Here is a 12736-nt window from a genome sequence, read left to right as displayed (position 1 = left end):
TTTAATGCATGCACTTAAACATTAAAAACATACTTTCAACCGAAAAGTTAATGTTGTGGAAGGTAGGATATGACAACAGAACTATTCCCTTTCATTGATTTGGCAAGTTGAATCAGTTATGAAGAAGAAAACAAAGAAAAGTGAAAAACAATTAACTTGATTCTCCACAGACAGCCAGCACATGCGAGCCGTGTATGTGGTCCCGCTGAATGTTTTCAGCAGATGTTACTGGTGACAAACTGCTATTTGCTTGTAACAGATAAATGGCACACGGCGTGATCAGTGCTGATGTGTGTGTAAGTGATGAGCACATTCCTGCTACATGCCTCTGAAATCACTTAGCACTGGTCAAAATATAATACTAATCATGCAAAAAACATACTGTTTGTGCAGTTGTTCGTTTAGATTTTGAATTATAAGCTGTCTTGCAATGTTTAGATGGTTGCATAGGCAAGAAAAAAAAAATCTCTTTCGTAAATATCCAGCACATTCACTAGTGTTCGTCATTTGAAGGACTTGCATAACATTTGAAGTACTACGTAACTTTCTTGAGTACGGGTGAACAAAATTAGCCTTGTATACTGGACAAACATGGCAGTAATATGCAGTCTTTAGTGAAAACCCCCTGTAGGGTCACCAGCGGCTGACGTATAGAACCACGCGGCTCTTCCGTGTGTGTTACGGACAGAAATGTGGACGCCAGTTTTGTTGCAGCGCTAAAAAGGTGTCCGTTTATGGACGTGCCGTCCACTGAGTCTATTTTAACTCATCAGCATTCTCTGTTTTTGCACAACACTTTCTGTGAGCCTGTAAAAGGTGTCTTATGTTGCATCTAACCATTGTACAGTTCATATTAAATTTTAGTGCATATTAAAATATATATATACATATGCATGTGTGTGTATGCATGAATATATGAAGAGTGTATTTGCAAAAACAGATAACTCCGTTTTTAACAATCTTTTTTCATTGTGCATTCCAGTAAATCTCAATTAAACTGATTTGGTTAAAAAAAAAATACAGCTAACACAAAACACGATAAAAACATGATACCGTAATAAAAACATTATTTTTGCAAATAAACACTTCATATGAATATAAATATTTTTTCAAATGTAATTTATTTCTCTGATGCAATCCAAATGTTCTTTTAGCAGTTTTTAGTGTCACATGATGTTTCAGAAATCATTCTAATATGAAATCTAATATGATTTTTTGGTAATAGGATTTAGTAAATATATTAAATATTTCCAGTGGTGGTGTGATTTGAGGAAAAATTATGAAATAATTGATGTATTTTAATTTTCATTTATTTTCTCCTTGCAAACATTAGCATTGTCTGAGACGAAAATGATTTGATCAGAAATCATTAAAATTAATTAATCATTTAAATTAATTGGAAGTTAATTTAAAATTAATATATTTTTAAAAGCACTTCAGTAACTCCAAGTCTGTGTTTGTGAACCCTTTCAATCCAAAATAATCCTGCAGTACCAAGCCAGTGTTGTCACGGTATCATTTTAAACATGACTGTTGCAATTTCGTGACATTGCTTGAAAAATCTCAGTCATACTAAGTCAGCTTAATTATTTAACGGTACTGTCCAGTTTGGCTCCTGCATTAAACGTCACAGTGCATTAAACCCTCAGCTGCCTGAGTGAAGCTTTTCACAGCCAGCGAAAGGTCGTGGGCTCTGACAGTGCGGTGAAAGATGGAGTATTTTTGATGGATTGTTTTTAAATAGCGCAGTGGGCCACAGCATTAGGACTGGTATTGTCAGGATGTATCAGGACTGTTGTGTTGGCCTTTTTTCCTGTCGTCCGTCGTACTGTATCGCTCCCTCTCTTTTCCCATATATCCCTCCTCAGCTGCTCTCTCTATATCACTCTGCCAGCCCGACCCAAAGGGGGAAGTTGCCTCGTACCCCCGGGAACGTGAGGGCTGATGGGAGTCCCAGACGCCATTCTGGGTTACAGAGCTTCTGAGTTTACTGGATACTGGTGTAAACTGCTGTGTGAATATGCCCCTGGAAAGGTACTTTGTTCATTTTTGTCGTAACATTTCACTTTTTTTCCATTGGTTGCTGGTGTTGTTTGACCATTGAACGGTTAGATCTAGATGGTTCAAACAATGTATAGAGCGGTGAAAGGTTTTAAACTTGTTTCTTAGTGAAGGCCTGAACGCGGTGTTGACCTTGGCTCTTCATAGCATGCGTGTTTGCTGGTATTACCAGGGATGCTTAAATCACAGCTGGGAAATATGTTGTGAATGCCTTTGTCCCTTCAGCTCTTAAGACTACCGGCTATTCGGTTGCCTTTTGTCATTAGCTTCGTGTGTATGCAGTCATGAAGCCGTATGGTAGCACAATGCTGCATGGAAACACTTGTATTTTGAGCTGTTTGATGTGTAGATGCGGCAGCAGAGGCCTGTAAAGTTTTTAAATGAGAGGAAAGAGTTGAATGCGTGTGCTAAGGACAGTCACCATGAAAATTTAAAGCAAGAAATGTTCCTGTCACACTTTATTTTAAGGTCCAATTCTCTGCATTGACAAACCATGAACTATGAATTTGCCTCAATAAACTCCTAATTTGCTGCTTATTAATAGTTAGTAGGTAGTTGTTAAGTTTCGGTATTGGGTAGGATTAGGGATCTAGAATATGGTCAAGCAAAATATGTGCTTTATAAGTACTATTATCTCTTTCCCCGCCAGCATTTAAAAAAAAAAAAAAGTTGCCAGCCACCGCCAGCATTTTTGATGATTTTCACCTAAATTTGACAGTCCTCAGAGTATTTTCTGCTATGAATATAAGAACATACTATATATCACTTTTTTATTCTATCTTAATGTGTTCATGTTTTATCACCATTTGAATGCAGATGGGTTCCATCAAAAATACAACATTTTGGACAAAAAACTGAGAAAAATGCATTTTTATCAAAGTAGTGCATTTTCAAGCAAAATACATTCAGATGTCATATTCTTTCACCTGTAAATAATTATATGAATAATTAAAATTGCATTCAATAAACAGAACAAACAGACACACACACACAAACATATACATACATATGATTATATACACACACACACAGGCTACATACGTACATATGCATACATATACTGTGCACACACACACACACACACGCATGCATACATACACACACACACACACACGCATACATAAATACTTACATACAGATAGATAGATAGATCGCGCCCCCACACACACACACCCCTATTCAGATCGACGAATCGGTTACAAATACAGATGTTTCTGTGTCTGTAAATGTCTGTAAATCTCTCTCACTGACTACTTCGTCCCGATCAGATTCAAAATGGTCAAAGCATGATCTACATAGGCTATGATCTATATATGATCTACATTTTCTCTGATCCTTGTATTTATGCCGATTGTCTTCTATTCGCACCCTAAAGACCCGGAAGTCTCGTAACTCATTCGCTAGGGCTTTCCTTACCGTAATACACCTAGAACACGGATTGCCGTAAAAACTCGTCAAATTTTTCCAGCTAGACCAGCCAGTGCGCATATGCAGTTATAACATGCTTAACACTAGAAGCGCCAGAATTCCAAAACTACTAGAACAGCCGTGAGCGGTCATTTTGACCGCTATATTATAAACTCTATAATCTCTAAATAAATTGCCCAAATGAGAGATTAATGTATTAACTGTGTTAGGATATCTTTAAAAAAAAACAAATAACACCAACATGTAGACTTTTTATTTAGTTAAAAATGATAATTATAAATTTAGAAATATTCGCATCATTTCATAGTAAAATGTAATTATTGCATATTCAGTATTTCTCTGTATTTATTTTACATAACTCAGAACAACAAAATAACATTTAAAATGATCTATTTGATTGTTTTTTTTTTTTTTACAACATTTATGATACATTATAACACAGAACATAAGCTGGAAACAAGTAGCTCTAAAGTTAAAAAGAGTCACGAACGAAGTTTGGAACCATAAAACAATTATGCTACAAATTTTATATTAAATAAATATATCTATATCTCGGCTATTTAAGATTCACAGTCAACACAAGTTACTTCTGTTCTTCTCGCACAATTTCCACACACGGGTTTGTGGCATTTGCAACAGGTGTCGCTGCGTTTTATTTTGTTTGCAGATTCTCCGCACCTGGCACTGTCTCCGTTTGGTGTCAGTTGCGGGGTTGATTGTGCTTTTGGTTGGGACCTTGTGTCAACTGCGATGCTGCCATTTTTTAAAAGGCAATAATAATTTGTAGTCCAAGAATTTGTATTTATAATCAAATGAGCATATGCTAATAGTACTGGAGACGCTGACAGAGACAATAAACCGCGGGAAAGAACAATAGAATCGCGGTCAATATGACCGTTATGGCTTTAATAGGTAGAAATGCTCATATTTTTTTTGCCTTTTATGTAATTTATATAAAATCTATTGTAAGTAAAAATAGAAACACTTTTAGGAAAAGTCACAAACCAGCAAGATTGTATTTTTTTATTCAACAAAGTTATTGTACATATACATTTCAAAACGGTCATTTTGACCGTCATGGCAGTTCTAGTGTTAAGATGCATTGGCTGGTCTAGCATCAGGTTTCTATGGGAACCAGAGCTTCTAACGGCAGCTGCAGTGATGCAATGACTTTACCAATCAACGATTGGCTCTTTCCTCTAGAAGGCGGGACTATTCCGCCATATTGTGCATTGCAGTTTCTCCCATTCATAAGTATAAGATTGAACCGTCAATTAAAATTGCAACAGAGCAGTTGTTCTTTAGGTGTATGATCACCAACAAAGAGGGGTCTGTTTACTGCAAACATTCACCAAAAGAGTTTTACCTTCGTGTAAATTAGCAACTTAATTTGAATAGTTTTAAAGTTACATCTACATGCCACCAGGTTTATGTGACATTGGCAAGCATGAAAACCAGGAAAACATCTTGCATTAATTTCATTGTCTTATAATATCTCTTTGATCTTTCATTGTAATTGCCAAGGCCAAATGGTTCTGACACCATTTGGCCAAATCTTGAGGTTCAGACATAATGTCTGAATGTGCCTCATTTCCTCCTGTGGCTTGGATCACATGACTGTTTATTCAGGAAGGTGTGATCTCGCTCATCTCAGCACTCGCCCTTTCAGCAACCATAAGGGTGCTGTCAGCTGCTTTGATCAATGGGCGCCGGTAAAAACTGGCAGTCATTATCAAAACCAGTTAGGTAAAACAAATTCGGGAAGTGTCAGTGTTTGGAAAGACATCGGACCCAAGTGCTATTTCCTTCACGTCCACGCACAAATGCAACAAATACAGTGTGAAAAGATTTGGCGACAAGGCGCCACGTTAGCTTGGTGAAAAAGTGTTAGGCTTGGCCCTTAGCTGGTGTCAACCACTATCAGCCTATTTGTGGTGACACTTATTTGTTTCCATCTTTGCAGAATCGCTGGTTTCCTGCTGTGGCATTGGGGTTTGGGCCTCTGAGCATGTGTTCATTGCTTTGTTGACATGTAGAAGCAACTGGGCTAATCTTTAAGTTAAACGTATGACAGTTTTATGGCACTAGCGACTTCTGCTATTTCACTGAAAGGGAATTTCTGGGCTGTAAAAGGCACTTCAGAAATTCTGAGGTTGAAAGTACATCACGAGTTTAAATTTGGTGATAAATTGCCATTGTCCAAAATAAGCTTTATTCTCAAAATTAGGCAAAAAAATTTGATTTAAAAACTCATTGAATTGACCCCACGCAAAGCTGTACCTAAATTGTAGACCATATCGTAGTCAACCACATGGCAAAGTGGCCAAGCCACATTAGCCATAATAATAGATTATTTAGTAGCTGAAAAACAATAATAAAGATATCTAAAAACAAACCTATATTTTATAAGCCAAATGCATGAACTTGAGGTCTGATGACTTCTTCAAAACAGTTTTCGCTGCTTTATATCCATTTATAGCTTAATCAAATTGCAAGTGGTAAAACTGCATGAGTTCATATTTGATGTAAGGGAAGTGAGCCCTGATCACTGCTTCACACCAGTCCCGATGCTGTATCCGGATCTCGATGTGACGTCACTGACAGCTCTATATGTGTTTGATTGAATTATATGTAATGAGCTCTGCTGTTGTGGTTGTCCTGCTGTGTGCCGAACATATGCTGAGAACACGTCAGCCAAGTGTAAAGGTCCCTGGGTAAACATTGTCTAAAATTAAAGAAGGTGTTTATCCGAGTTTAATTGGACGTCTGTCCCTGAGCAGAATCGAGGCACGAGGCAGTTCTGCTTATAAACTAGATTTAGCCTTTATTTGATTGTTAAAATACAAGGTCCTCCAAGGGCAATAATTAAAAATCATTGTCATGCTGCCGCAGGCACATTCAGTGTTCAATGTCAAATTCCTTTTGACATTGTGTGTCCGTCTGATAACTCCTGACAATACGGTGTCACATATCACATTAAAGCCAATACTGTTTCCCTAAATAACTGTATCTGTGTTTCCAAACTATTTTGTCCCCCACATCCCAATGAATTAGTGCCCCTTAATGCCATATCATAACTATGTCCTTTCCATTATATTATCCTTTTTTTTTTTTTTAAAGGGGGGAAATAATGCCAGACCTTTTTTTTTTTTTCTAATAGTATACACATTTGAATTTGAGTTTAATTTTATAGTGCCCAGCTCTGTTTAACACATTGTATTATACACTTACCAAACCATTCTGCGGAATTCCACAGATTTTGTTCCAAATTAGCATTGGATCTGCAACAAAAAATATTATACTGATGTGATTTAATTATGATTAATATTATTAGACACACACACAAAAAAAAAAAAAATGATTTGTTAATTTAACTCACTGAATAATATAATTATAAAAGTAAGCATAAAAATTAATATATATTTTTTTATTAATTCATATTTTTTCTTTATTTAGGTACATTTCACTCCTGATTGGGAGTCATTTCTCTAGCTGATGCAGAAGACATGCAGTTACATTTATCTGAACTGGATAGCGTTTACTGCCAACCAGTAAACAAAAACCTGCAAAAACACATCTTATCAAAATCTCACAGCTATACTTAGCTGGTGAAAGAACTTATTGTGATAACATTGCTATCAACTGATTTTAGTGTTAGGACTCAGGTCATACATTATGAAAGATTACAAAGACTGTTGCAGTTTACTAATGAAACATGCACAAAAAAGCATGCATTAAGAAAGTAAAAGTGGTGCATTTTGATTTGACGTTGACCCTGGCATTGAGTGTGCCGTTCCCCCTCTCTTTTCATGTAACTAACATGTCACAGACCCTGACAACAACCCTGTCATGCCTTAATGCCAGGAATGTGTACGGTTTCCCTCCAAAGACTTTGAAATCTCTTGTCTAAAGCTCAGGGTTGCACAGATGCAGTTGCTCTGTGAACTGTGAGTATTTTGTAGCACGTGTGCTCACCATAAAGGCATTTTGCTTTCATCTACGGGCATCACAGTGCAGGAACACGCCTTTAACCTTTCGGCATGTTCGTTTTACAACCTGTAGCTCAGTGGCGGACTGGGACTAAAAAATGGCCCTGGACTTTCTGGCACAGAGTGGCCCACCACACCATAAACCCACCAGCTCATGCACAGAGCAATTTTTAACACTACTTATAAAAATATAACACAATACAGAAATAAAATGCTATGTTTTTATAAATTAAATTTTTTAAAGATAAGACAGCAAAGATATTTATACTTATTACAAATTATTTATAATCCTGAAAAAGTTAAAGTATAACAGTTTCCACAAAAATATTAAACAAAAACAGTTTTCAGTATTCATAAGAAACATTAGTAATAATTGATCATAAATAATATCTGATAATAAAGCAGTATTTTCTGAAGAGCCATGCGACACTGACGCAATGATGCTGAAAATTCCGCTTTAATCACAAATAAACATTTTAAAATATCTTTAACAGAAAACCACTATTTTAAGTATATTTAATATTATTTTTACTGTATTTGATCATATAAATTCAGCATTCTTTCAAAAAATAAATATAAAGTCTTAATTATTTCCAACATTTGACCGCCAATTTGTAGGCCTATATAAAATAAATAATGTGAAATAGCAAATTATATTTTTATTATAGCCTAATATATTTCACTTTCCTAATCACGGGACTTGAAAGTGAAAGTCTTCAGATTAGAAATATTCTAGAGTAGCTACGTTTGAGAGTGATATTTTAGACTTGCGTGTTTTTTTTTTTTTTAGCCTATGTTTGATTGTTTTTAAACATTTTCTTAGACGCATGAAATTACAGAAGAAAGCCTGGATTTACAAACATTCACTTTTATCTTATGTTGTAATGAATCTACAGTAGTAGATTGCATACCTGAAAAATAATGTCTGTCGTTTAACATTTTTTTTGTATCATAAATAGTTAGCAAATATTACTGAATTGTCTCGTCATGTTTAGCTGCTTTCATTTTACCTCAGCTCGCATTCAAGTGCCGTGCAGCTTAGCTCTGTGAACGGTAAATCCCGCCTTCTACACTTTGATTGGTTATTTCAAACATTTTGACATTGACGAGTGCTTTTGAGCCGCTGCTCTGAGCCGGAGCACGCTACATTAATCAGAATGTTTGACTCAAGTGGAGGGCCGACGGACCAATATAGGCTATGTAGGCTACATTTACTATAATTCATTCATTATATATTTTCAGAATGGGCCGGCCCACATTGTACAGAGGCCCACCGGGAAAACAAATCGTGCAAATGATAAAAAGCCATCATTTGCGCTGTTGGCGTGTAAAAACTATTTATATATATATATATATAAATCTGACCGGCCCACATTAAAGAAAATGGTCCGGCCCCTCTGGCATTTGCCAGAATCCGCCCCTGCTGTAGCTCATTGTGCCATCCTTTATGATCCTTTAGTTATTTTTGTCATGATAATATAGTTCCATGTATAGTAAAGCACCAATGCACATTTATAATGCCCTATGAGTATTGTAAAGCCAAAATATTGAAATGATGATAATACTTCATGTACTATTTCCAATATATTGTATTTCTACATTAAAATACTTTCTCATATCCCAGTTTACTATACAGCCATTTGTAGGTTGATTCCCCTAAAAAAAAAAAAAAACATGTCTCTCAGGTGTATTCAAAACATTGTTGTTTTATTTTTATCAACTAGCCAGCATAGCAACACTGACTCAGCCAATGGCATGAGTTTAGAGGCGGAGCTATGTGTTTCCCTAACCAATGGCAGGCCTTGGGAAAAAACCTGTTTGAAAACAGTTTAGTCGGTTCCATTTTAGAGGCACTGATTATGCACTTCTCCACTGAGATAATAACATTATTATATTACATATTTATATTAGGTTATATTACATTTTATAATATTAAAACTAATTCAATTAAAGCACAAATTCTCAAGCTTGTCTGAGATTCAGGATGGTGATGTTATGACTCATCTCGGCTAAATATGATTGTGAAAATTAATTTAATTACAATTATTAATAGGTTCTCTGGTAAATAACCTATTATCATTCTCTCATACTTGACACCATCACACGTCAAGAATAAATGTAAGCCATTTTCATCAAATAATAAGTGTTTCTGCTTGAGGTTGATTGAATTTCTAACACCTCGTGTTCACAGGTAGCAGTACGGATTTCTTTATCAAATCTTTATTGGGTGTAGTATAGGCTTGTAAGTGTTCAGGGTGGTAAGTACTGTGCTAAATATTCCTTTTGTTGTTTACCAGTTTATGGTGTTTTCACACATTCTCTCTTCTTAAATCTTTAGTGTACCATAAAATGGTACCATCTAAAACAGATGTGGCTCAAAGACATTTCAGGGGTCACAAATGTGCTTTTTTTTTCAGCAAACAACCCAAAAGAATAAGAGAAATCGGTTAAGTTTTAAAAGAATATATCAAGTTAAGCTTTTCAGTTAGCGTCAATGAAGAAAGATGCTTTTTAGGTCCAAAAAGCGTACCATCTACTAGATGGGACTAACTGACTGAGTAACTGAAGTGTGCTGAGCATTCCTCTGGACAGCCTTTAAAAACTATTGAAACCGAAGAGCCCTATGTGGGAAAGCTGTCTCCTGTCAGCAGACTGGTTCGCTTGGCCCTCAGAACCAAAGCACATGATTAGCATACAGTACAAATAAAACTAGACATCTACAAGATGTAGCTCTGACATGGTGACAGAGAACGGTGGGCGCTAATAATAGAATGACACCACATGGTTTGATTTACGAATTTGACTTACGAGGCCCAGGCGGAATCATACAATGTTTTTTGTTGCATTTTCAATGCTGATTTAGGGAGAAAAAAACTGTAATTTTCTGTGGAATGGATTGGTATATTGATATAATGAGTTATGCAGAGCTGAGCTGAGAGCACCAGAATACAAATAATACAATATTTGTATTCTGTAGAAAAATAACAGCATAAAGAATTAATTTAAAACGACATTACATAACATTTCACAATGTAATATTTGTTTCACTTAATTTTTTTTCTTCTGTAATTATTTGGTGCTAATTATTATACTATTTATTTTCATGTAGCATCACTATTTTGGTAAATATTTAGGTCAGGTAAATTTTAGAACTTCTGTTATTAATTATGAAACATTGGTTTAGTACAGGTAAGTTTTTGTACAAAATTAGTTTTTAAATATATTTTGCTTTTGCAATGATGGGAACTTTCTAGAAGTTTATAAAACATTCTGGAATGTTCTAGCGCTTTCTGGAACATTCCAGAACATTGTGGAACTAGGATTTTATTGGTCTGGAAAATTCATGGAAATTTAGTGAATATTGCTTTAGAAAATTGCTTTTTGCGATCAAGAAATCGAATCCTAAGCAACATTACTCCCACAAAATTTTCAATTTGAATTGTTACACACTGTTTAAAATCAATTCAAATAAAAAAAAAAAGTTAATTATATTATTAGCTAATGGCCATATTATATGGACTGACCACTCAGTTTTCTGTTTTACCAAATTAATTATTATGGTTGTTATCCATGCATTTCAAGATAAAGCCGATTTTGTTAGTTTAGCATATTATCATTATATCATATAAAATATTTGCTAATAAAAACATTGACACATTGTGTTTTTTTGGTTGATCACTAAACAGACACCTGTCTAAGCTTCTCTACATCAGTTATATACTGCCTCCACCTGTTTCTTCGTGATCATATATGGTGCACATTGACACTTCTGAAGAAAGCTAAGATGTTGTACAAGGCCCTAAATTCTCGGTTTATTAATTATCTTCCCTTCAAACCCTGACAAGTCATGGTTGATTTGTGGTGTATTAAGATACAGATCAACATAGTATAATGTATGAGTAACCTTCGTTTTCCATATTAAGCGAGTATAAGGTTCATCCACATCTGAAACGGAGACGGGCCTGCTAGCAGGTTGCACTGAGGTCTCATGGACTGGCCAGGTGCTCGGCGTATAAATTACCAGGCAGGGCAGCGCTTATTGCAATGCCCACATTTGCCAGCAGGTGTGCTAAAGGGAAGAAAACAGCAGGGGTCCATATATTTTACCACTCACCATTTGTAATTTTAGATGCTGACTGCTGCCGATGTTAATGGACAGCAATGCATGATATTCCTAATGGACTAACAGCGACGTTCGGCTCTTATCACATGACCCGGCCCCGCCTAAAGTTTGTACTTTTGTGACCGACATTTTGTTGACTTGCTGACAGTTCAAAATAGGTTACCTTTCGATCGCTGCCAAGACCGCGGTAGCTGGTAGCCGGTAGCCATTATTTAGCAAGTTAGATAAATGAGGAGGATCGAAATATCTGGAATAATTACCCCATAATCCACTGGTGTTGACACCTAAAAGCTTTTTCTCATGGACGTTCACTGTTGGAAAGTTATTTTTTTTAGATTTTCATTGGAAGTTTCTGTAGAATTATCTTCGATATATCATCTATCCTTTACAATCATGAGTTAAGATTGCAAAATAAATCTCCAGGCCATATTTTAACTTAAGGAAGGAAAAACAGACACATTTGATTTAGGATATTAAGATCTTTTACATTGTGACCTTATTTTTTAACGACGAGCACATTTTCCAATCAAATTCTCTTTAATATAATTTTAAATTGGTATATCTAAATGGTGGATGGCAAAAGCTACTAAGGTTTAGCTTGATGTTTATAAGTTTGTAGCTTGAGTGTCAGTTGTCTTTTCACAATGCAGAAACTTTAATAGTATTAAAAAGTAAGATTTATTTTATTTAAGCAAAACATTTGTACACTGTTTTTTTTTTTCAAATTAAAAGCTAATGCAAACAAAACCATAGAATAGACCACACATACAGCCTCTGAGGGCTTCAAGATTAATTTAGAGGACACGGTGGCAACAGGCAAGCCATGTTTTACAGCAGCTTTACAGACCCTGTGACAGCTTGTCTTTCTCTGAGACTCCATATGATCTTCCTCGTAACACAAACCCACCCAGCCATGCCAAAAAAACTCCTCACCATATTAGTGACAAAATTAATAGATGAAGGGGTGTAGGGATAATCTGAAAAGGAGTGCACACATCATAAAACTTGTCAGCTTTGCCCATGAATATTAATTACTAGGTTTTTAATCAATTATAATTAGGTTTTTTTTTTACTCGTATTGTTCACAAAGTGATGTTAACTCATTGCAAAATAGGCACTAGCCATAGTAATATTA

General features: G+C 35.6%; 1 protein-coding gene across 4 annotated transcripts in view; it reads left to right on the top strand.

Annotated features, from left to right (window-relative positions):
• rbm20 (RNA binding motif protein 20) overlaps positions 1–12736 on the top strand; it is a 71394-nt gene that overhangs the window by 1996 nt on the left and 56662 nt on the right. Inside the window, exon 1 of one of the 4 annotated variants that reach the window (XM_058760564.1) lies at positions 274–296. The exons of 2 other annotated variants lie outside the window; for them this stretch is intronic. In XM_058760564.1, the coding sequence (XP_058616547.1) occupies positions 289–296 (8 nt within the window). In that variant the 5' untranslated portion in view covers positions 274–288. Of the gene's footprint in view, positions 1–273; positions 297–1302; positions 2035–12736 lie in introns of those variants that run through there. One more of the 4 variants, XM_058760563.1, reaches the window with a different exon arrangement.

Source organism: Onychostoma macrolepis, chromosome 22, assembly GCF_012432095.1.
Source record: "Onychostoma macrolepis isolate SWU-2019 chromosome 22, ASM1243209v1, whole genome shotgun sequence".
Taxonomy (NCBI): Eukaryota; Metazoa; Chordata; class Actinopteri; order Cypriniformes; family Cyprinidae; genus Onychostoma; species Onychostoma macrolepis.
The sequence above is the reverse complement of the archived record's forward strand: the minus strand, read 5'-3'. Positions and strand labels throughout refer to the sequence as shown.